The sequence below is a fragment of the Mustela lutreola genome, chromosome 8, assembly GCF_030435805.1.
Source record: "Mustela lutreola isolate mMusLut2 chromosome 8, mMusLut2.pri, whole genome shotgun sequence".
NCBI classification, from domain to species: domain Eukaryota; kingdom Metazoa; phylum Chordata; class Mammalia; order Carnivora; family Mustelidae; genus Mustela; species Mustela lutreola.
The window spans coordinates 43932825-43957617 of NC_081297.1; the positions used below are offsets into that span (position 1 = coordinate 43932825).

At 40.6% G+C, this 24793-nt stretch overlaps 2 protein-coding genes across 21 annotated transcripts in view; one reads left to right on the forward strand and one right to left on the reverse strand.

Moving 5' to 3' along the window:
- RAD52 (RAD52 homolog, DNA repair protein) overlaps positions 1-6675 on the forward strand; it is a 37682-nt gene extending 31007 nt beyond the window's left edge. For 5 of the 6 annotated variants that reach the window (XM_059184446.1, XM_059184445.1, XM_059184447.1 and 2 more), the window contains 5 exons: positions 2308-2504; positions 2646-2782; positions 3825-3917; positions 4267-4482; positions 4935-6675. In XM_059184446.1, the coding sequence (XP_059040429.1) occupies positions 2308-2504; positions 2646-2782; positions 3825-3917; positions 4267-4482; positions 4935-4996 (705 nt within the window). In that variant the 3' untranslated portion in view covers positions 4997-6675. The remainder of the gene's footprint in view (positions 1-2307; positions 2505-2645; positions 2783-3824; positions 3918-4266; positions 4483-4934) is intronic. The other variant, XM_059184451.1, reaches the window with a different exon arrangement.
- The window catches only part of WNK1 (WNK lysine deficient protein kinase 1), a 149707-nt gene continuing 131248 nt past the window's right edge, over positions 6335-24793 (reverse strand). For 6 of the 15 annotated variants that reach the window (XM_059184430.1, XM_059184431.1, XM_059184429.1 and 3 more), the window contains 10 exons: positions 23868-23951; positions 23171-23231; positions 20607-20680; positions 18528-19189; positions 17676-17878; positions 16093-16287; positions 15090-15182; positions 12763-12804; positions 9672-9859; positions 6335-9205 (listed from right to left, as the gene is read on the reverse strand). In XM_059184430.1, the coding sequence (XP_059040413.1) occupies positions 8888-9205; positions 9672-9859; positions 12763-12804; positions 15090-15182; positions 16093-16287; positions 17676-17878; positions 18528-19189; positions 20607-20680; positions 23171-23231; positions 23868-23951 (1920 nt within the window). In that variant the 3' untranslated portion in view covers positions 6335-8887. Of the gene's footprint in view, positions 9206-9671; positions 9860-10751; positions 10835-12762; positions 12805-15089; positions 15183-16092; positions 16288-17675; positions 17879-18527; positions 19190-20606; positions 20681-23170; positions 23232-23867; positions 23952-24793 lie in introns of those variants that run through there. The other 9 variants (XM_059184444.1, XM_059184433.1, XM_059184441.1 and 6 more) reach the window with 4 other exon arrangements.

The window sequence follows — 24793 nt, forward strand, 5'->3', positions numbered from 1 at the left end:
TTTTCTTTCTTTTCTTAAAAAGTGATCTCTGCACCCAATGTGGGGCTCCAACTTGCAACCCCGAGATCAAGAGTTGGATGCTCTCATGACTGAACCAGCCAGGTGCTCCAGCCTTGTAGATTTTTCCCCGTTTTTGAACTTCAGATAAATAAAATTGTTCTTTATAAAAATTCACTTAAGTATTAAAATGTACATGTAAACATGTAGAAAAGTACATGCATCATACATATTCAGTGTGATGAACACATCCACCTAACCAGCATCTAAATCAACATAAAACATTGCCAGCGTCCCTGAAGTCTCAGTAGCGTCCCTTCAAGTCATTGCCAAGGCCTCCCCTTGTCATTACTACTACGGGAAACCACTTTGAGCAGCATAAATTAGTTTGGATTCCTTGTACGTTTGGGAGTCCAAATATACGGACTATTTTGTGTTTGGCTTTCATTCAGTGTGTTTGCGAGATTCATTCATGTTGCATGTAGCATTTCCATTGTATACTTTTCTATCACATGAGCATAGCACAACTCATTTGTCCATTCTGACTTTAACAGACATTGGAGTTTTCTGGGTAGTTGTTGGTTGTTTTGAATTGAGCTGCTATTAGCATCCTTGTACACAGCTTTTGGTGCACCCACAACCACACACACACACACACACACACACACACACACACATTTGTCTTGGGGATTCCTGGGTCAGGTCAGAGGACAGCATGTTTCATTTTGGCAGATTCTTCCAGTTTTCCAGTGTGGTCGTACAAATTCACACGCCTGCATGGCACTGTACAACTGCAGCTGTTCCACATCCTTGACAGTACTTAGCATTGTGAGTCTTTTAAGCTTTTTTCAAAGCTCACTTTTTCCCTATTTTTCCCCCTTGCAGTAAAATATACATAACAAAATTTACTATGTTGGGGGTGCCTGGGTGGCTCAGTTGGTTAAGTGTCTGCCTTCAGTGCAGGTCATGATCCCGGGGTCCTGGGATCAAGTTCCACAAGATCCCACAGAGCTGGGATCAAGTCCCAAGCTTTGCCTGCTGCTCCCCCTGCTTGTGCTCTCTCTGTCTGTCAAATAAGTAAATAAAATCTTTAACAAAATAACAAAAAAACCACCCCAAATTTACCATCTTAACCATTTTAGGTAGACAGAGGTAGTGAATACCTTTGTCATCAGCACCATCCATCTCTATAATTCTTTTCTTGTAAAACTGAAACTGTAATGACAGCTCCCTGCTTCCTCTTCCCCGCGGCCCCTGGCAAGCACTATTCTACTTTGTCTTGCTTTTTTACTCTAAGTCCATCCCTCATATAAATGGAATCATACATATTTGCCCTTTTGTGACTGGCCCTAATTTCACTTAGCAAATGTCCTCAGTGCTCATTCTTATAGCACAAGCTCATTTATTTTATTTTTTAAGTAAAAATACATTACTATTATTTTTAATCTCTTCCCCCAACATGGGGGCTGGAACTCATGATCCCGAGATCAAGAGTAGCCTATCAACTAAGCCAGCCAGGTGCGCCAAGTTCCTTTATTTTGAACCTACTTACTTACTTTCCAATGTAGATAAGAAATTTCATAATACAGTTGTCATTTTTAGGTTGTCTTTATCAAAATGTGGTCATCTCAATTTCTCCTTTTCAATTATTCTATCAATATGAATTGAGGGAGAAGTTCTCCCAAGCGAAAAGCTCTGGGTTTCTGTAGTGCCTTAGGGCTTGGAAGTAGAGCACTGTGCCCAGTGCCATGAACTATCATTAGTTTTCACGTTTGGTGAGATGCAGGAATGAGCCCAAGTTGGAGATTCCCAGGAGCCTTAGCTAGCACCCTGCATCTGGGCTTTGCAAGTTTTCTTCCTCTCATTGGAAGCAACCCGAGGCTTCTTCAGGGATGAGTGTTGTATTTAGGGGGAGGTCCTAGGAGAAAGGGCAGAGAAGGGGTAGGCCTCCACAGATTACATATGATCATTTCCATGAAAAGAGTGAAAAAGTAGATAGCGTCAGACTGATCCAGCTGACGAGAGATTCAAATTAGGGTCTATCGACCATTTGCCCTGGATCATAAAGGTAATCCTTTTTATCAAAACTTGATCAATACAAAATGGTGTAAAGTAGAACATGAAATTGTTTTATTGTAATAAAAATACTAGGTGAAGTGTGGATCCATTGTCTGAGCTTTTCAGGACCTAGAGGGAATGATGGATCGAGGACTATCAAATGCCATTTTTCAGGAATCTAGATCATTGAGACAGGGCCAAGGAAGAGCAAGTGTGGCTGGAAGAAGTTACTTACCCCCTTTCTGTCCTTAGTTGCCTCTTGAAGTGGATTTAACAAAAGCAAAAAGACAAGATTTTGAACCATCTGTGGAACAAGCTAGATACAGCAGCTGCCGGCAGAACGTGGCTCTGGGGTCCCCCAAACCACAGGAGGTGACCTCCCCTTGCAGACCGAGCCGCTTGGGTGATCCGCACGCTGTGGGGCAGGAAGAGAAGGCCAGCGGCTCCCGGTACGGTCATGGTTCCCTCCCTCTCTTCTCTTCCCCGCGGGGTGGAACTACCTCCCGGTTCACCGCCTGAGCCGGCGCATTGGGTGCTGGTCGCTACGCGGGCCCCGGATCACCCCAGCTTGTTCTCTCGTGGTGCTCAAGTCTGACCGCAGCCGAGAGCGAGGCCACCTACCAGCGGAAGCTCCGGCAGAAGCAGCTGCAGCAGCAGTTCCGGGAGCAAATGGAGAAGCAGCAGCAAGTTCAACTGTCTGCTCAGGAGGTTGAGAAGAAGACTCAGGGTGTGTGAGAAGGGTGGGAAGCAGCAGCAAGTTCAACTGTCTGCTCAGGAGGTTGAGAAGAAGACTCAGGGTGTGTGAGAAGGGTGGGGGCCGGGGTTGGGGCCGAGCAGACCTCAGTAGGACTTCTCTCGGGTTCCCCGCAGGTTAGAGGAGTCTAAGCACCTAAGATCATTTCCCCATTTTTCAAGACATTCCTCTTTTTCTTTTTCTTTTTTTTTTTTTTTTTTAAGGGAAGGAAATGGCCCTTGAGGGAAACTAGAACTAGAAATTTCAGGGTAGAGAACATTTCTCTCAGGTACTTTGGCCGTGTCTGCTAGAATAAAGCCTTTCTGAGTGATCTGTGAAGAGAAGGCGGAATGGTTTGAGGATAGTGGGGGCTTTTGGCCATGCTTCAGCTGTGAACTTCAGTTTATTCGAGGCCAACTTAGTAGTAGCACATACTTTTTTGTCTTTCCCAGAGTAGAAACGAAGAAGGGGCTTATCCCAGACCAGCTGGATTTTTGCCCAGCTTCTCTCTAAGATTCAGAGGACTTTCTTCGTGTTTATGTCATTAATATTCCCCTCAGCACTGGCAGGCTTAAACTAGTGTAGGGGGAAGAAAACTTACGGTGGTGGGGATGTTCTTAATAGTAACCTTTATTCTGGATCTTGAGCTTCCAGGCCACCGAAGCTCCCGGCAGGAAGGCTGCAGGGAAGTGACCTCCCACAGCCAGAGCTGCAGTTTCCATTGGTTTTACATTTTGAATTTCTGCTTAAGATTTTTTTTGAGGAAAAAAAAAAGGACGAGATAGCTTCTAATAATAACCTATTTTTGCTGCTTAAGGAGAAATGAACTCTTTAACTCCGTTCCCCAATTTGGTGAGAAGAAAAAAGTCTTTCTAGTCTCGTAGATCTATCTGCAGGCGGGGACGGGATCAGGAATCTTCTCTGCTCCTCGCTGTGCTAGAAACTGGTGTGACTCCAGCAGCTTTGCTCTTCTGAGGCTCTCTCCAACAGTTAAGTGATTCTGTGACTTTGTCCTCCCCACCCCCCCACCCCCCAGTGACTCTGGCAGCACCTCCAGCACCTCCTCTGACGCACAGCACCCCTGTGACTGCCGTTTCTGAACCACTCGCAGAGAAAGACTTCCTTACAGGTCGGTAAGAGCTACGGGTATGACTTAAGCATTGATCAGTAAGTACCTACAACATGCGCTTTTGGCATAAAAAAAAAAAAATCTTCATTTTTATCTGTTTTATAGTCCCATGAAGTTTTGGGGAAAAAAGGGAGCCCAATGGACTGATGGCAGGTTTGAGGACACACACTTGGCTCCTCTATTGGCCTAAGAGAAGCTCCAGTGTACTTTCAGGGGTAGGGGAAGGAGAAATGCCAGGAGCTGTCCCAGTCCACATGTGACGTGGGATTTCTTAGGACCAGCTTTCCCCAGCGCTTTATGTGAAAACACTGGGCGATGCTGCATTTTCCCATGATCTTGGTCCTTGCAGACAGTCTTGGAATGTGGGATATGGATCCAGATGCAGGTGACAGTGATGTCAGGCCCTTGTCTAAACCAGAACTGCTCCAGACCTCTGCTATACCAGCTCTGAAGAACCAGAGGATGACTTGGGACAGGACCCCACAGAACATGTGCCACCGGAATCCACAAGCAAAATCGGGACCCTCCCATTTCCAAACTCACAACCTCAACCGAGATGTAACAGGTAGTGAAGTGTTTAGGAACAAAAATTAAAAGAACTTGGGCTTGATTCTATGCCTTTTAAAGGAAGAATGATATTCCATTTGAAGAAGTTGGGTACTGTCTTGCCAGAGGAACAGCGGTCTAAGAAAATGACAAGTAACTGGTTTGAGCCACAACTTTTCCTTTGAGTTCCTGACTAGAGGTGCAACCCCTCGTAACCCTTGATAGTAGTAGGAAGCTCAACCATGAACTGAATGAAGAGCTTTTCCTCATTAAAGTAGGCCCATCGTGTTTGGTTACTACAACTTGATCTAGCGTTGACGGAGGGCTCTGCCCTCGTAACAGTTTTCATTCTTGGCTTTTTAGCTTAAGTTAGGATTGTTAACTAACAGAGTTCAGAAATCACTAGCTGTCAGTTTATTTCTTACTTGGAAAATAATAGCAGCCACATTTAAATTATTTTTTCTCCCGTAGGAAACTGTGATATCACTGGGAAGAACCAGGACTTGAAGAAAAGGAAATTGGATCCATCCTAATGGAGGCTCAGGTCACATCCTTGACTTTGTCAGAAAGGAACTTTCAAAAACTACTTTTTCGCCATAAAACTGTTCATCGTTCCTAGGGAATGAGCTTTATTTCCAAGGATTTGCCTTGCTTCAACTTAACCAGAGGATCTGACTGTTGGAACTTGCCGCAGATAAAGCTGAGCAGTCAAAACCACGCTTACACCCTGCAGGGGAAGGCTCAGAGATGAACCACCTTTTCTTTGGCTCTTGAGGTTCTTCACTATTTACTGCTAAGGTGCTGTGTTAGTATGTATAGAAATTTTAGGAATGCCCAGTGGCTACCTGTCCTGTAAGCAACAGAAGCTGTACTACTAAGCACCAACTTTTACAACTGCCTACATGGAACTGTAACGTCTGCTGCCTTTCACCGTGGGGCCCGGTGTTACTGTTGTCCACAACTGTGTTGTGTATCCTCCTGAGAACAAAAGCTACAGCGGCGTTTAGCTACCTTGCAATCCTGGCTGCAGTCTTCATCTATGATAATCTCTCGTTTATAGGTTTATGGTGTCACTATCCTGCAGTTTTTTTCCTGATCAAGGAAATGATTGAAGGCCAAAGAAAAGGCATTTTAAGACAGCAAAATAAATTCTTTCCTCTGTAACAAAAAACACAAGTAGGTGTTTGTATTTCTCCATTTCAGATGTGAGATATAACCCATCTTAACTTGGGTTTTTTTCATAGTTTTAAATGTTTCATAACCCCCTGCCCCCATGATGAATTTGCAGGTTCTTTTTAAGATGCATCTTGGGCTGTGCCTTTCATCTAATCTTCAAGCTGTGGCTTTTATTAATTTTTAGATCACAGATCCATTTGTGGGAAGCTATGAACCCGAGGCAGGGCACTCCTTTAACCTACAGGAAGGCAGTCAGCCATTTCTATTCCCTTGGAAGATGAAAAGGCTGTAGCTTACCATGATTTCCCCTTTATCGTATCTCTCATCATGTGGATCTGGTCGTATGTTCATCTTTTGGTTTTGACATCCTTACCTTTTTTCTTCCCCCAGAAAAAAAATGTCTCCCTTTTCTGAAGCGTAATCTTAGTTCAGAACTGCTGCTTTAAAAAAGTTCCCGGAATCAGGAATCCAGTTATAAACTGTACACAACTCAAAACTGAGCTAATGAGATCATGCAAAAGGAATTTGCTGGAAATGAAACCCCACAGCTCAACAAAAGCAAGTTGGTTTATTCGAATGGTTTCATTAAATAAGTCTACAAAGGTAACAAACTGAAGCAGGAAGCGCAGTCTTATAAGAAGCGCCACACCCAGAGTTAGTGCAAAATGTACAATTAACGGCTGCTGAGAAACCCCCAAGGTTTGAATTCAGTTTATTTGTTTTTTTAAACAGTGTACATTGTTAAATAATGTAAGGAAAACATTTATAATTCAGAAAGATTTTTTGTAATGTGGAAAAAGATACTCAAAGTGTACTATTAACACAAAAATAATTTAAACAGTTCAGTAGCACTAGTTCATTCCTCTAGGCTTTAGTTACTTCATCCACAGGAGGGAAAAAAAATCAACAGTAAATAAAACCAGTTCTTACTTTTTGTGTGTAAGTGAAGAGATCTCAAAATTAAACCAAAATAACAAAAAATAATGTGCTGCATTTGGTTCCCTCGTTCCTCTAGTAAAAAGTATGGTTTCATTGATCTTAGGTGGTCCATTTCTCATTTACTTGGCACCTTCTTTATTCTATCCTTACTCTTACCATCTCCCCAAGAATCTTAAGCAGAGAATAAATAAGTAAACAACTTTGAAGCAGGGCTTGGAACCCCTGTCCTTTTCATTTCTACTCTCCTAAACCTTCAGTGTTCTGTGCATCTCTGGGACCTAGGCTAACTTACGAAAACAGGGCCCACGAAGGAACAACAGGATAGGACAGCCAAGCAGGCTCCCCCTATTGTGGTGATTCCTGGGATGTGCTGTTGAGGTGGGTAAGAGACTGGAAATGTGTTAACTTCCCAACTCAAGAGTCAAGAGAAGAAGCACCCAAAAGATTAGGAGTCCTAGCTTCTTTCTGCATCTTCATAGATAACAGAGATCCCAGACATAGCCAATTAGGAGAGTTATTTTCTGAAAGCTCTGAAAATAACAGAATTGCCCATTACAACTAGGCGTAGCACTACATAATACTGATTGGTTGCAGTCATTACTTCGGGGGAGTATTTGTTTATATGAGGATGTGAGAATATCAGCTGCAGTTCTAGACACAGAGGTGGCACAACAGATGTATGATCCTGCAACCATCTGGACATCACCCAGGAAATGAATAGGAATAAGCACTCTGTCTTATGATGCTTCATTCAGATGTGGGTCTTCCACAAAATACAGTACCCCAAGCTGAGAAATGCAGGATATATTTTGCAACAAGAGGAAAGCAAAGTTTTTCTTAGAGCATCTTTCTCCATCGGTGACTTTCCACTATCAACGTTTCCCAACTTAAAAAGTAGCCCCCACCCCCTTCCCTTTCTATTCAGCCATTTCCACTAGGTCTTGTCTATCAAGCCTGACGATTAAGTAAGGCTCATGGCACCCCGTGGGCCAGGCAGCACACGGCTTCCCGACAAGTCTGTTCTCCTGTTCTTAAGTCTTTCTTTCATTTATCACACACCACCCTTAATCTTTTAAATTGCTCAATTTTGTTACCACACCCCTCCTTACTGTTCTTGAAACAGGAACTTTCTGCTTTCAACCACTGATGTCAACTTAACTTCTCACCCTGCTCATCTTACACCTGCTCTAGACAAAACTGAATGACTTCAAAACGAAGAAAACGAAACAAAAAACAACAGAACAAAACACTCAGTTTCCCTTTGGCATAATCCTCTGCTGGGGTCACATGGACCTAATATCCTTCCATATGCCCTCTGCTGACCTGGGGTCTGATGAGAAGTTGGTGCTAATGGCAGAAGCAGTAGAAGTCCAAGGCACTAAAATATCCAGCAAGCAATACTGGGAGAACAGAAGTATTCAAGTACAGTAATTTATACAATCTTACATTCACATTTATTTATCTACTACAATGAAAATACAAAGAAAAAAGCTAAAGTGTCTCAATAAGTAAAGGACAGAGCTTGCTTTTTTTTTTTTTTTCCCAACTTTTTAAACCTTTCATATTTTACTCTTAAAACTACTGTTGTCCAACAACATTTATATATCACAGTGTTTCCACATCAAAACTGATGGCAAAGTTACATGTCCGCAGGGGACTTAATTTTTTTCCCTAATTGCTAATGCTGCAGTCAAAAGCTGCTAATATCATTTGCTTAAAGCACTAATGACCTATTATAAGAAAGGGTTGAAACCTCAGTCCCCTGGTGTTTTTCATTGGGTTCTAAACCAAAAAAGAAAGAAACAAAAGTAGAAACAAAGAAAGGAAAATGGGAGGGGGAACAGGGTAGGAGAGAGCCCAACAGTTTTTTTGTTTTGTCTTGTGGTTTAGATTCTTGAGGGAATAAGGGATTTGGGGTGGGTACCAAAATTAAGAGCTCCACCCATTTGAATATACAGATGGGTTTGGTTTTCCACTGAGCTCTCTTGTTGCTTTCTGATAAATGATTCTCTTTTCTAGCCCTCACTATTGGGTGTAGAGAAACAGGAAAGCATAGTTTGAAGCTGCCCCATCACAAGAAAGCTGCTCTTTTCTTCTTGTTCCACTCCAATAAATGGTGAAAGGGGAGGGACAGTCTCAATTCTGAGGGCTCTAAGCGGTATTAAAAACATTCCTTTCTGGCAAAAAATAACCAGTTAAATGCAGCACTAGTAGTTAGTATATAGGCTACTTTCCCACTTCCCCCCTCCCACCCACCCTTCAGCATTCCATCTCCTGCCCCCAAATCTACTCAGTTAATGTCTCTAGGTCTAAGTGGTCCGCAGGTTGGAACCTGGGGGGTTGCTGATGGACTTCTGCAAATTGCTGATGTTGAAATTCTGTAAGGAGGCAGTTCCCACAGGCTGGAACTGGCCAAGCGGCTGTGGTGCCGGGCCACCTGTCCCACTCCACTGAGTGCCAAAGGGGGGAGCTGGAAAACCGTACTGCTGTGGGGGGCACATAGACTTGGTGAAGTGACCTAGAGAGGTAGCTGATGCTGCAGAGATGGGGGCAGAACCACCCAGATTTGAGGTCATGGAGATGCACAGCTGGCCGGGTGCAGAGAACTTCCTTGCCATTCCAGGGCCCTGAAAACAAAACAACTGCATGTCAAGTTTGGTGTGGGTATAGCCCAGAGGGGAAATGGGTGGTACCGAAATGTAATTCTAAAACTGGGGCTGTTTGAACCTTAGAGGGTATAGTAAAACCAAAACCAAACCTTTCACAGTTACTGTCTCTTTACACTTGCCAAATAAGGGTAGAGTAACTACCGTGCTTGGAAGTGGGTAGAGTCACGTGCATGTGTGTATATATATATATATGTATGCAATTCAGGGTGGTAAGAGAAAAGGGGAGAAAAAACCGAGTTGACAAACAGGGAGCTAGGGATTCAAAGGCAAAAGGGTAACTGGGTGTTAGAATTTCTGAGCTGCTAAAGAAGGCTACCACATGGAAGGCTAAGCACTAGTTAGGTCGTTGGTATCACCTCTGCTTCAGGTGTGTGCTAAGTGATACTCTGCTAGATCAGGGAAATGACAAATAGAGAAGACTTGCCTCGTAATTCATGTGCCCTTTGCTTCCTCTCCTGCCTGAAAGATTCATGGCATCTCGGGCCCAATTGTCCACCAGCTTGTGCAGGTCATCTGTGAATGTGCCCTTCCTGCTGGACGTCATGGTAGGAGGCTGAGCTTGGGCGGCTTGGCTGTTCACTGTTCCCCCAACGGTGTTTGTGCTGCTGGTCCCTAGAATTAGAAGAAGCAACAGAACACAACCATTAAAAGGAGCTTGGGTTAGAACTTCAGAAAGAGGGAAAACTTCACAGGATGATGAATGGCAAGCCACCGAATGAGGAGAGGATAAGCTGGGAAGGCATGCAAGAGGGGAAGGGTTCAAGGGTTTGTCTGGCCATATGTTCCGACATAAGTAACGGGGTAATGAAAACAGATTCTCTTTAGGAGTTGTGGCAGATGAAGCTAAAAACTCCGGATGAGGGCAGGCACAAAGGCTGGGGACTGCTTTCAGCCCACTCACATGGTATTTCAGCGTACTGAAACTTAACTTTCAGCACCCCATTCCCAGCATCACGCTGATGAGGGAGGTGCGCTAAGGTCAGTGAGGCTCTAGAATGCTGCAGAATGCAGGGCAAAAGAAGATGATTTCTTGAGCCCTGAGGCAGGGTTGAAAGCAGGAGTTAAAGGAACGCAAAGGTAGATTGCCTGGCCCGGGAAAAGATGGGGTTCCCAAACCATGTGGATACTATGCCACATCTTCAGCCATTCTTTAACAGAAAGAAGCGATAGGAGAGATAGCATGCTCTGTTCAAAAACCTTTTTCACGTGGACCCACACACACACATTCATAAACATGAACTCGGGAGGAATGAAGGCTTCAACCTCTCCCATTTGCCTATGAGTTAAGAACCAAGATTACTCCTGAGGAAGGTTCTCTGCAGTGCCTGAATCGTTCAACTGCAGGAAGACATGGTTTTCCTGAAGATGACCTCAGTTTCAATTGGTTCATGAATTCTCATCCCTCCCCCCTTCCCAGAAGAGCAAGCACTCGCAAGTGGAAGCAACAGGACCATTCAGCTGAGGTAGGAGTGCAAAGGGAAGGAGGAAGCTTTGAGGTTATGATGAACGAATTCTATTTCTATGGTTTGATGAGAAAGGAAGAAGGGGTCTGTGTCCTGCCTGATTTCGGCTCTGCTGGAGGGCACACTGAAGATTATTCGAAGAGGCAAGTTTTAGGGAAGAGGGAAAGAAAAGTCAGGATCTTGTTTTTCTTCCCTCACCCCCCACTTTCTTACCAGATCTCACATTTATTCCTGCAGAATAAATAGAAGCTACTAAGGTAAGTTGTGAGCTGCTAGGCCTTCAGATATCCAAGTAATGCTGGGGGCTCAAAAAAATGCATACATATTCCTGCTTTCCAGGTCCACGCAGCACCAGAGCACAGCGGCATGCCCCGAAGCAACTCTGCCACATAAAAGCCCTAGATAATTCATCACTGGACTCAGGTCAAGTTTATACCCCACCACCTTGGGAACAGCACACACAAGCATGTCTGCATTAGACTAACAGCTAATTCTGAAGTGAAGCTGCAGAGTGAGGACGGTCACATGCTTCTTACCACCAAGGCAAGACATGGATCTACTGCAGTGTGTGTATTAGCTTACTTCTTAGTGCCCACTGGAGCCACAAGGGGATAGCTACTGCACAGACAGCGTGAAGGGAAGTGTCAGTTCCCCTACGGTACAGGAGACCCAAGTGGAAAAGGATAAAAGCACAGGAAACAGCCTACCTTGAAAAGCAAGACAGACTGTGGTGGGGAAGCAGAGAGGAAGAAGCGCAAGCAGTGAGGGTGGCAGTTGTGCTAGTGATAAAATCCAGAAAGCAAGCATGTCACATGCATGAGGACTCTCTTCCTGTTTGAGTAATAATTGCTTGGTGAGCTTGATGATGAGTGAGACAATCAAAATGAAAACCACAAATAATCACAAGTGAGCAGAACTGGTAAAAGCCAAATTGAAGCAGCTCAGTAGAGGTGAACACTGCTCGTTCACGAGGAGCCATGCTGGGCGTCACACCTCTCTAGTCGCCTCTGATGCCGTGAGGTTCCTTTATAACCAAATCTCATTTTTCATTTTAATCTGTCTTACACAGGACTGGATTCTGAAGTGGGGTTTATAGACCATGATGCGGGAGGGGTCAACCATACAGTTAACCTTTTTATTTTGGTTTCTGAAAACAGGCTTTCCCATTAAGGAAATAAACACATCTCTCTCTGACCAGAAATAAATGCCTGGCAACAGCTGACTTGACTACGAAAGCTAGGAGAATGGAGAGTACGTTTAGCGCATTTAGTCCATCTTAGCAGTAAATGGGTTAAGAACACTACTTGCAATACAGGTATTTCTGAGAATGCTGACTGCCTTCCAGAGAGAAGTAACCTTGAAACCTTTCTCAGTTCTGCTGCAAAGCTCTAAGAAGTAGTCTATGTTTTACCACCCACAATCCATTTTTAAATTTTTTCCTGCCATAATACATTTCCCACACCCCACACCGCCAGATCCTAGGAACAATAATTTACTCTGAGTCACAGCTCATTGCCCAATATGCCAAATATACAGAGTTTTCTGACTGACCCTCTAGGTGGCCGGTTGGGTAGTTGAACTGTGCACGTTAATGAGAAGCCACCAGTCTAAGAAGCCAACTCTATAAAGTAGTGCTTCTCTCTTCACCAATCCACCAGATGTCTCCCACTAGGATTTGTGGATGTGGACTTTTCCGTGTTTGGATCAGTGCTGACTTCCCAGTGGGCGGAAGACCTGCTGACTAAAGGACTCCCTTTCCCCAAAGAGCCAGGCATCCCTCATCTCTCTCTATATCATGGGCTATCAACCTGTAATTGTCACAAAGTCAGACTCACAGAGGGTCATCACATGAGAGCAGACTATGAGGTGATTTCTTAATCTGCTAGTGGTCAGCAATTAAGCATGTTAAAAAAAAATCTTAGAAAAGGGTGCAGAACTAGATAGATGGAAATTGGGAATGAAGACGTTGTGAAGCTTCAGGGTTCCAAGAACTCATGGATAACACGCTTTGCAATCAAGGACCAAAAAGTAAGAGAAAGGAAAGATAATTACTACAGAGCTGGTTGCAAGGACAGACTTTTTTCACCATCTTCCCTGAAGCACAAAGAGAGAGCAACGTGTTAAAGATAAAGAAAACATCAATGTAAAATATTAGAAATCTTTAGAATCTCCAAATAGCACACAAAGTCCCAGCAAGAGAAAACAGAGAGAGAGACAGACTGGTGGGACCTTGGAGTTCCTGCCACAGGTAAAGTTCTATGGACGCATCTTACGTAGTTGTAACATGGGTGTCTGAAGAACGGAGGTACCTGGCTGACAGCAGAGCTTCCATACCCAATTTTGGATCTAAGAGTAATGCTCTGCACTAAGGTTCTGGGATGGGAGAGGAACTCCAGTCTCTCAGGTCTTACTGCTTGAATTGCAAATACCCAAGCAGTCTTTCCACTGACCCTGTCCCACTTTCTGTTTCTCCTGCTGGGTTGTTAAAAAGCACTTGATTAAATGCATTAGCAATTCTACCCCAGTAGACTGCCAGTACCACCATTATAGTTTTGAGTCAATTTAAACTGGCTGATACATTTCCAAATCCTAGAGATACACACTAACTGCTTCCCCTCCAGAAATCTTTAAATGTATCTGGAAAACGAGCAACTTTTGAACATAAATAAAGCATTAAGCCAAGCCGTGCTTCCAAACCATAATCTATTTTGAGAGCACAGAATAACGCATCTAAAACTAGAAACATCCCACCTCTGTTAAGTACCTGTTTTCCCTCCCATATTTGCTTAAAATCTACCTCCTGCAAATTTGTTCACCAAGGCTTATATGATGTATACTCAAGTGCCTTCAACAGATGTAGGGTCTCTTTTTTTAGACCCAAAAGGAAGTGATAAGATTTAATATTTATAGCCACTTTCACTTGATGTTACAAGTGTGCCACCTACCTTTAAGAGTGTGTGAGAATTTAATTAATTAATCTCAAGTGTATCTCTCATATTATGCTTCGCAAAAAAGCCTTGGTTCTCTTTCTTCCCTCTTAGACATCTCAGGCTGTATAATATAGGCCTGACATGTTACATCCTACTTTACAACTCTTGTCTCCTACTATTGAATTCTTTTCATCTTGCTAGCTGGACATAGAAATTAAATGCTTACTTAAGTGTCAAGGTGCTAACATGCTTGGTCCAGCCTGGTCTAAGCAGAAAAGTTATCCACCTGAGTACCCAAAAACCATACATGCTTTGGAAAGCTACCAAATTGGATAACACCTTCCACCTCTGTTCAGTAGTCCTGGACTGGTGATACGTGAGGCCCAAGGACCTGTGAACTACACTCAGAAACAGTGATGACCTTTGCACATGCATTTAAAAAGCACTTCAATAACCACATCAGAAGTTTGAGGCCTCAACAAAGAAGATCTTTAACCAAACTCTAATAAAGGTTTTCTACTGAGCCTTGTTTTTGTTTTTCAAATTTTTATTTCAATATACATTTAATGACTGCCTACTATGTGCCAGGTAGGCACTGGCTGATCAGAAGGAAATGACATGTGCTTCCCAAGTGCTGCCTGTGTTTGTGCATGTGATCTTGTTTGATTTGTACAAAAACCCTAAGAGACAGGCATCATCTTCATCTCACCTTTGGGACGACAGGCTGAGAAAATTGGGTGATCTGCTATTGCATCTCACTTTTAACATGAGAGCTGGGAAATCCTAGCAATCATGCTGAAAAGACGATTTTCACTGGCAGGTGCTGGGCTTTGGTCCTTTAAAGAATAAATGCTTAATCAGAATAACTATACAGAAACCCTTTTGGAAGTGCCGGTTTTACGGACTTAAGAGGGTGGGCACAAGGGAGTGAAAGGATCCAATGCAGAGACTCTAGCATCATTTCAACTGAGAGATGGTTAGGCTTAACTGAGAAGAAAAAAAGATTTCAATCTACTCGGAAAAAGAATTAAAAAAAAAAAAAAAAAAGGTTGTAATTCTCCCCTGGTGCCAGGATCTAAGTGTATCAGTGGTCAAGAAGCTCTCTGTTACTTCCAGTGCTAGAGCAAGGGGCGGAAGGGACTAGGGACGTCAGTTTTCACTTAATCCAAATGAGCCAGCAGTCTCTACAGCATTACCACCTTCTCTCTCTCTGTCACGGACTTCTGAAGAAGCACTTCTACCAGAAAGTTTTTTTGAAGTTTACAGAAACCTATTATTATCTCTGTATCTTTAATCGTAACAGAGACTCAAACTTCTGATGGCAACAGTTGTTCAGCCAAGCCACTGGGTAGATGATATACAAAGAGACAAATGAAAATGGACTGCATGAAACATCAGATCCAAGCAGCAGAAAAACAAGGACGAGGAAGGAGTAAAGGTGTTACACACAAAGAGCCAAGCAGGGCGTACTCAGAAATCGGGTCCTCCTGCCACCAGGTTTGAATGTCACCTGTTCAGATGCACAGTTAAACTTCGCACAGCCTGTGAGAGGGGAAAAACAGGGAAGAACAGAGAGAGAAGAGACAGAACACAACTACAAGATGTTAGAAACTTGAGGCTGGAGTGGTGAAATGCGCTAAGATGGCACACAGAAGAACACGCTTCCAGGGAAAGGTCAGATATCTAGGACAGAAAATACCAGGTCTCAATGCCCTCCCTCTGCCAAATGCTTTAGCTCCTCCCAGTGGGGATAATGCCAGCTAGTCTGCACTCTTAAGCAAGCAAGTATATTCATTTTGTGAAGAGATAAACTAATCTTTAATTCCTGTGATATTGTGACAAAAGCCCCTAGGCGAGTTACCTGTATCTTTTCCTACTCTTTTCCACCCAGATACCTAAGTCATTTCAATTGTCATCCTGCTGTTGCTAGCAGCTCTCTCCTCGACAGGAATGTTTCAAATGATCATTAATAAATAAAACTGTATTTAGGAAGCAGTTTACAGATAAATAACTGAACTGTAGGGCTATTTATCTAGTGTGCTACTCCCATACTTAAAAGTTTAAAAAGTCTGCACTGGCTAAGAAAATAGCTTTCAGAAACTACTAAAATTTCTTTGATTTTGATTCAGGAAATCTTGGTCTAGTATATTAAAGTGTATGTTCCAAATCCCAAATGAGCGGTTAATTTGGTTAAAGTCCTCATATAAGTCACAAATTCAACTTTCTGCTATAATCCTTTGAAAAAAGTGATTTCATCTGATAAAACAGTGAGTTCATCTAATCTAATCATTACCCAATTTCCCCCTTCCAGCTCAAGATCCATAAATGTACAACGGACAGGCTGTGTTCTGGTCAGCTGCTTTTCCAACTGACCTTAACAATAGGTTACTCTTCAGGCGTTTGCCATAGATATGGCAGTGTTTAGAAGCTGAAGGTTGCTTTGACTGCTTACCTTGACCTGGAGCAGAAAGGCTTGGTACTGAAATGGCACCATCACTGGTAAAGGCTGAATAGAGGTGGTCACTGGAGGGAGATGGCTTAAGGGGCTGTAACAGCTGATTCTGTCCAGTCTCTGGGATATTGCCAGGAGGGTGGAGGGTCTGCTGGGGGTGCAAAACTGAAGCGGCACTCTGACCAGACAGGTTACCTGCCAAAAGATAAAGCGGCATGAGAAAACATGTACAGCTTTCCCAGTGCCTAGAGAATAGGCACTATTCTCATTTCTCCACTGTGTCCCACTAAGTGACAAATCACAAGTCAGAAGCTGTAAGTGATGAAAAAAAAAAGGCCTCCCTCATGGGAGGGGAACTGAGGAATGACATGAGAATCAACAGGCAATAGGGATATAGGTAGCTTTAGATGACCTAGAAGGTTCCCAAGTCTCAGGCGAGTAGAACATTCCGTGGGTAGGAGAGAATTCCATGATCACTTTCCTAAACGCTATTATAAAACAGTGAGTTGCAGCATGACATCAACAGGTTTGGTGGGTAGTCTCTTTTTAGTCTTTTTCCCAAGTATGTGTCAGATCGAGTACAGAAGTGGTGTCAAAATTGATTCAAGTGACTACAGAATAATGCATATTTTAAAATTATTTTGTGGCAGGTGGCTTTTATTCCCTAGACAACTGTCTTGAAATTGATGAATGTGTCTGCTCCCTACTAATTTGTGGAATAGAAGGCCACTGAAAAAGTATGTCAAAATTGGGATCAGGATCTCAATTAGCTGATATCCCTTATAATCGTATTTCCACCACTGAATTGGTTCTAACGTGTCAGAGAAGAGGTTTGGGTTTCTGAAAGCTTCCAAGAAATGGAAAGCTGCTAAGAAGTTTGCAACTGCTTTCCAACATAAATTTACATTAGATCTGGAGAGAAAATACAGGTACAAACTTATTTCAGTTTTTTTCACTTTTCAACTAATTATCTGTTAACATTATCAAAATTTCACTGAAGGGTAAAAATTCTATCGCAAAACAGACAAACTATAGCTCATTACAAGATACTATAACTATTTTTAAAATTACAACCACTAGCAAGTTTATTTCAATATAGATAAATGAAATAATAACTTTAATAAAAAAAAAAAGTACCAACTAAGACATATATGAAATTTACATTAATTCCAGCTGCAATTATGAATAATTTGTTCACTGAAGGGAAAAATCTACCTGAACTTTACTAAATAGTGTACTTTCTTCCATTTGCCTGTGAGTTTGGTGAAATGTGAGTTATATGAGAAACCAGGTAATGCTAAATTATTTATCTTTAAGGACAACCAGAAATGACTACCAGTAGATAGTAAGATGGATCACAATGGGATAAGCCACTGTCCTCATCCAGTCTACTTTCACAGACTCAACGAAAAGAGGTACTATAAACAGGGGGAGAGGAAAAGTCAAGGAAGCAAGAATATTAGGAAAGTCAAACTCCTCTGAAATTTAACAAAAACAACAAATGTTCAATAGGTTACATACAGAGTTGAAGACAGAAACAAAGGATGGGAAAGCCAAGGCTGACCTGGTCCATGGCTTTTTACCTGAAAGCTGGGGGCTTTTATTCCCCAAGGAACTACTGCGACTAGATTTGCTGCCTTTGGTTTTAGTGGGTCGCCTTCTTCTCCCTGAAAGAGGGGCAGCTGGAGGAATAATGACAGCAGGTGGAACCTTTCCCAGTTTGGTATATAAAGATTCAATTTCATGCTTCTGGCGACTCTGCAGGTCTTGAATTTCTTTAAGATGTCTATGAAAGATAACCAAACATCATTCAAAAACATTATGACCACTTTTGTTCAATTAAGATTTAATAAAATATTCTTTAACCTCCATTCTAGTATTGACTTACTCATGAATTTTCCCAATATACTTAACCTAATCTCTACTACCTTGAAGTTCTAGTTCGTCATCTCATACTGTTGGCCTTCATTCCAATAGGCTCCTAACCACCAACAGATAGTTGATGATGTGTTAGGAGAAAAGGTTTCCTGACTTTTGAGGCTATACACAGGAGTACTGAATTGCTACTCTGATCCAGCTGATTAAATATGACCTATAAAATCTGCCAATATAATCTATATCCTAATGCCATTAATGGATTCATTTGGTAGATTAGTAAATAAATTAGATTAGGTTAATAATGATAAAGAGTGCTATTAACAAAAAAATATATAGTAACAAAAGGTGAAGAAGTTCTAGAAGTAGAAATGCTCTGGGTCCTTATAAGAGACGTAATGAGAACTACATTCAGATAACTAGCTTTTGCGTATCACCCTTTCTTTAAAAAGAAATGAGATATAAGCACATTGCAGTGAAAAGAATACTCATCTAGGCACCAGGAGCTAGGTCTTAACAGAGTTCTGCCATTATTCTTTCACAGAAGAAAATATACTTACTTTTCTCGTAGTCTTCGCAGCTCTAATTTTAAATCTTCATCTTCAATATCTGACTCATTGTCACTACTCATGTAAGAGGAGTTGAATGAATTACTAAGGCTTTGACTTAGATTCTGGATAGGCAGGCTCTTCGAGCTCAGCTGATGCGGGGAGTGTGGACTACCTGAACCATCATCAACATCCCTGCTAAGGAAGGCGGCCTCCAGGTCAGAAGATGGCCCATTCAGATGTGAAGGCTCTGACAGTTCAGGCTTTTCTTTCTTTGGTATCACAGCAGGGAGAACACCTTGTTCCAAATCCATAAAAGGAGGAGATGCTGTTGGTTCCTCTTTCTTTGCCTCAGTGATCTTGTCTTCAGTTCTTGATACAGAGAAACGACCTACTTTGTTTGCTGTAGTTGTCACCTGAAAACGTCCCACTTTGGTAGGCTGCCCGGTTTCTGACTTCGCTTCTGAGGCAGGAGTTTTGTGGGCACTATCTGGCATATCTGATGAGACGCCATGGATGGTTATCCCATTAGGCTCTGTCTTCACCAGAGTACTTTCTGGACTACTACTTGATAGCACTGAGGACTCTGAAGTACTGGATTCAAAATGAACAGACTTTGTTTCTTCTGACTTATTTTTACCCTCTTTTTGGACATCATCCATTGCAACAGAAACCTGATAGAAAGAGACCAAACTGAGATTAAAAAACAGTCTCCAATATTCAATTTTTCAAATGGACCATAATAAAAAAAAAAAAATTGAGGGGTGTTTAGCTGGCTCAGTTGGTAGAGTATGTCACTCCTGATCTTGGGGTTCTGAGTTCAAGCCCCACAGTGGGTGTAGTGGAGATTACTTAAAAAAATAAAATCTTAAAAAAAAATAAATAAAGAAAATCTTAAAAAAGTGAATTACTTTATTTCCCAGGATGTTTTTTACTTAAGTCTTTATGTATGTAAAATATGTCTTTATAGAAAGTCCCTCCATCTTCACTGTGAAAATAAATGGAATACCATTATAGAGAACAACATATCTGTACAGAGATTTATAGATTAGATATATAGATTCTCAGTGGCTCGCTAAGCTTATTAAGTAAATTATTTACTTTCATATCTCATGTTATACACAGGACTTACATTTATGTCTTTGTGGAAATAGAAAGAACAACAGGGAACAGAATCTTGAAGGCTGCTTGTGCATATGAAAACTACAAAGATTAAATCCAATAAATGTTAAATGCAAACTAAGCTTCAAGAATCAACACAACTAATTGGGACTTTAAGGAGATCCACTACTATCCCCAACTCCCAGTGCTATCCTGAGAATAACTGGAAAGCAGTTGTGAAACAGTTAAAAAAAAAAAAAAAAGAAGAAGAAGAAGAAAAATTCACTGGTTGGACCAGCTGGGAAAATATAATGATATGGTATCACTTGATGCACAGTCAGTATTTTCACTTCAGAAATTAATCCTAAAAAATTATCCTAAATATGGAAAGTGTTTTTATATATAAAAATGTTTCCTGTTATTTCACTATATTGGAAAAAATCAGAAACAACCTACTGACTAATAATGGAAGAATGAGTTAGGTAAACAAAAAAGATGGGGAGAAAAGCCACAAAATATCATTCAGAGAAGTAGCAGGGTCAATTGTAGATACACACATGTGCGCAGAAAAGGAACGGAAGGAAACACACCTTCCTAATCCTAGATGGGGAAGGGAGGTGGGGGGATGGGCAGATAGTTTACTGTTTCTATACTATACTAAGTACTTTATATTTTCTTTAATTGGCATGTTTTATTATTATTTTTCAAAGTCTACTTATTTACTCATTTTTAGTAATCTCTTCCCCCAACGTGGGGCTCAAACTCATGACCCCAAGACTGAGGCACATGCTCTTCTGACTGAGCCAGCCAAGGATCCCAGCATATATATACATATTTTTTTGCATGCATTACTTTTAAGAGGGGAAAATAATAAAGAGCTATAAAGAAGATATATCATTAAGTTGGCAACTATGGCCCAAATTAATAATTTTATTATATACCTATTCACCCCAAAGAGGAAATCAAGGCAAGGAAAAGTAGTTGTCTTACCTGAAATCGTCCCATCTTAAAAACCCCTGTTCCTGAACTAGTTGCTAGGACAGGACCTTCTGCGATCTGAGACACTAAAACAAGTACATGGAGGAGAAAAAGAACTTAAATTAGCATCTCTTTTTAGCTACTTTCCTTTCCCTTAGGCCAGAAATATAGCAAAATACAACTATGTATCAGGTGAGGAAAATTGTTTGAGGCCAGGACAACACAAGAGATACTATAAAACTATGGTTTACAGACAGTAAGAATTCTATTACTCATTCTTTAACTCAAAAGATAGATGTAAGTAAATGAAGAGAAAGCACGAGATTTTACCTAGGATATTAAAGACCCATTTTTAAATGAAAATCACTATGACAAACTGGTTTAGGCAATACTTAGGAAAAATCCTAGAACAAAAAGTACAGGTGTCAGAATCACTGATAAGTAGTTTTGAACTTTAAAGTCAAAGTCAAGGTCCTTCTCTCTAGGGACAGTCATTTGTTTGAGGTTCTTTTTATTCCTGGAGATAATGTCCAGCATTTTCTTTACGTTATACAACTAGTAAGTTGTATTTTATACAACACTAATTTTGATATTTTAACAATAGCTCTTACAGAACATTCCATATCGGTCTCATTCTCTTTCATGGCTGCATAGTGTTTTAGGTCTGTCTGCCTACTGTATGTATGCAAATATACCCTATTTTAAGCAGACTTCTGCTGATGGACATTTAAGGGTTTCAGAACCTGCTATTATAAAAGTGCTCTACCAAATATTTTCTTATAGATCTGTGGAATAAATACCTAAAAATGGACATGCTGGATTATACCCATTTAAAACTTCAACAGACATTACTAAATTGATCTCCAAAGAGGTTGTATCAAGTCACTGGTAACTATTAAACTTCTGAATTTACCAGTGAGAGGTAAGAAATGCTATCACTTACTAGTCTTTTTTGTGATACGAATATACCCCCCAACCCTGTTTTTCATTATTTGGACCTCATGGCACTTTTTCTAATGCAGAAAATTTTGAATCTATTATTGCTTCTGGGCTGAGTATTAAATGTAGTAATAACAACACTTTCCTCTCTATCAGGGATCAGCAAATTATTATCAAGGACCAAATTCGGCCCATAGCTTGTTTCTGTAAATCAATCTTATCAGATTACAGAGCAAAACTCATTCATTCATGTATCATCTATACTGCTTTTGGGGTATAATAGGAAATTCGAGTAACTGCAACAGAGACTATACAGCCAGCAAAGCCTGAAATACATACTTCTTGGCCTTTTACAGAAAGTTTGTTGACCCTGCTCTAAACAGTTAAAAAAAAAAAAAGAAAAAAGAAAAAAGAGAAGAAAAAGATTCCTTTTATGTTTTGTTACAGTATTATTTTACAATACCATTTTCCATCTTTGATCCATTTGGAATTTATTTTGGTTGAGACAGGTGATTTATTTTTTTGTTTTTTCCCCAGATGGCTGTCCAGTTGTCTATCCCAGCACTTTCTCACTGATATGAAAGCCCACCTTTTTCATATTCTACATTCTCTTACAGTTTGTCCCTTTCTAGACTTTCCTGGTCTGTTCCACTGATTTTCAAGTCACTTCTTTTAAAATGAGAAAGCTAATTCAGAATATAATTGTATTGAAAATAATTTAGAGAGGTTGGAAGTGAAATTTAGAATTTAAGGATGAAAGAAAGCTGAGCATTCCAAGTAAATCTTATTAATAGTTATACAGGGAAATCTATCTATGGAGGTGGTAGTGAGGAAAATGGATAAACTATATAAAAAGAAAAAATATTAAGCAAGTGCTCTACAAAATCACATAAGTACAGCTCACACTGAATTATTTCCACTTCTGAAAATAAATGGTTCTAAGGGAAAAGGCGACAGAAAATAAAAGCTTTAAATTTCCTAGTTTCTGGGGAACTGGTGATGTCATAAGTTGAGATTCACAACAAAGCTTTAGAAAAGAACTAGATATTATGAACTTATGACCTAGCGCATGCTCATGAAAATTTTAAATTGTTGGTATGGATTATTTTTACAAAATTTATTTGGAAATGTGACTTTCTAAAGAGACTATATATATGAACATGTCAATTTTAAAGACTCTAGAAATAGGTAAAAATGCTTGAACTAATTAAAATCTTACATTTTTATTTCTGCCATCCATGTTATTTAAGATTATCTCTATCTCTAGTGTCACAAAAGCCAAGAGGTTAATGTAAATTAACTTTTGAAAATACGCCTGAATTTCCTCATCTCTCTTAGCAAGGATCCGGCTCAGCTAATAACAAATGGTCTTATTCTAAGAAACTTTCATTACCCTTTGCATGTCCCCCTTGAAAACAAATAAAAACAATACAAAAGATTCATTAATTTGCTAATATGACATGTTCTAAATATTAGTATTGATGCTCCTCAGTTATGAAGTATATAAAAGTGTTTTTAAAAATTGTCTCAAATAACCTACATTCTTAAGAAAGTCTTTGAAACAGTAATCCCTATCTATACTTGATTATAGAGAGGACTGGGAATGGTAACATAAGAGGAAGAAGGATGCTCCTCACCATCCTTCTGAGGCTGTGCTCCTGCTTCCGTAACTGCTGTTGGAGCCACCACAGACACAGGCTGCAAAACATACACACAGATACCACAAAATCTTTAGCTTCAGTCACTCTTTAAACTTCTGCCATGCTGTCTTTCCTCTGGTCTTTATAAAGGGCAAAAGAAATATAGTATATGTGAAGAAACACTTATGTCCAAGGGAGCTTTCTATTTTTTTTTTTCCAGCCCAAAAATAAGTCTGATATAAAAAAAAGATTTTTAAAAGGAAGAAATTCTGAGTTGTTTCTATATTGTTTTCTTCATTTTTCTCATGGTTAAGAGTATAACTTCGATATTCATAGAAAAATAGTTTTAATCAGAACATTGTGTCACAAGCTTAAAATGAAGAAGTTAAAACTTTTAACTTAAAGAGTACAGCTTCCTCCAAAGCGTAAGAGCAAAACCCATAGGACTGATCTATGGTGTAATTCTAACCAGAGGTAAGACAAGAAAAGGATCTTTCAAATAAATGAAATCTTTTCCACAGTGACGCCACTGGGTTAGTTGTTAATCTTACATCCAACTGCCTCATTTCTGTTTGCTGGAATAAGCAAAGACTCTGAATTAATAGTTCTAACTCTGGTATTAATAGGTTACAGTATGCTCTGGGAATATGATATATTCTGATTATGGAAAGATGTCAAGATTTTCAAAACTTACACCAACTGTGGATGTCACTGCAATAGTCTCTGGACTAAGTGTTCTTCTCAGCTGAGCATCAAGATCTTCCAGAGGTTGCTGGGACTTAACAAAAACAAGCACAATAAACAGAAGTCTTCAGCATAGTCAGAGCCATTATATATAGCCAATCTTACAGAAATACTGTTTGATGCTTTAGATTTGTTTTTTTTTATAAATCACCCTTTTTTTTTTTTTTTTTTGAAGATTTTATTTATTTATTTGACAGAGAGATCACAAGTAGGCAGAGAGGCAGGCAGAGAGAGAGAGGAGGAAGCAGGCTCCCCGCTGAGCAGAGAGCCTGATGCGGGACTCGATCCCAGGACCCTGAGATCATGACCTGAGCCGAAGGCAGCGGCTTAACCCACTGAGCCACCCAGGCGCCCCTGATGCTTTAGATTAACACAACATATTATCTGTCTATTCAATGAAAATGAAACAATATACTAAATAACTTATATTGCTTGAATGACTTATGTCAATTTCCCAAGCCTTAGAGAAATTCAGTTAGATTTACGTTTTTACAGTTTTGAGGTCTTCTTACCGTCTATGTTTGAAGTTACTTAAAGTGACAGAAAAGTTTCTAATTGTCATCTCTTTAAAAATTCTGTCCTCTCTTTAAAAATATTCTGATAGGGGCAGCTGGATGGCTCAGTCAGTTAGGCGTCTGCCTTTGGCTCAGGTCACACGACCCAGGGTTAAGGGATAGGGCTCCATGTCAGTTCCCTGCTCAATGAGGAGTCTGCTTCTCCCTCTCCTCCCTACTCCTGTTCTCTCTTGCTATTTCTGCCACTTTCTCTGCCTCTCTCTCAAATAAATAAAATCTTAAAAAAAAAAACATTCTGATAAATGTATCAAGATCTATCAGTAGATTAACTGTATCACGCTCCCTATTTTCCTTTCAGTTT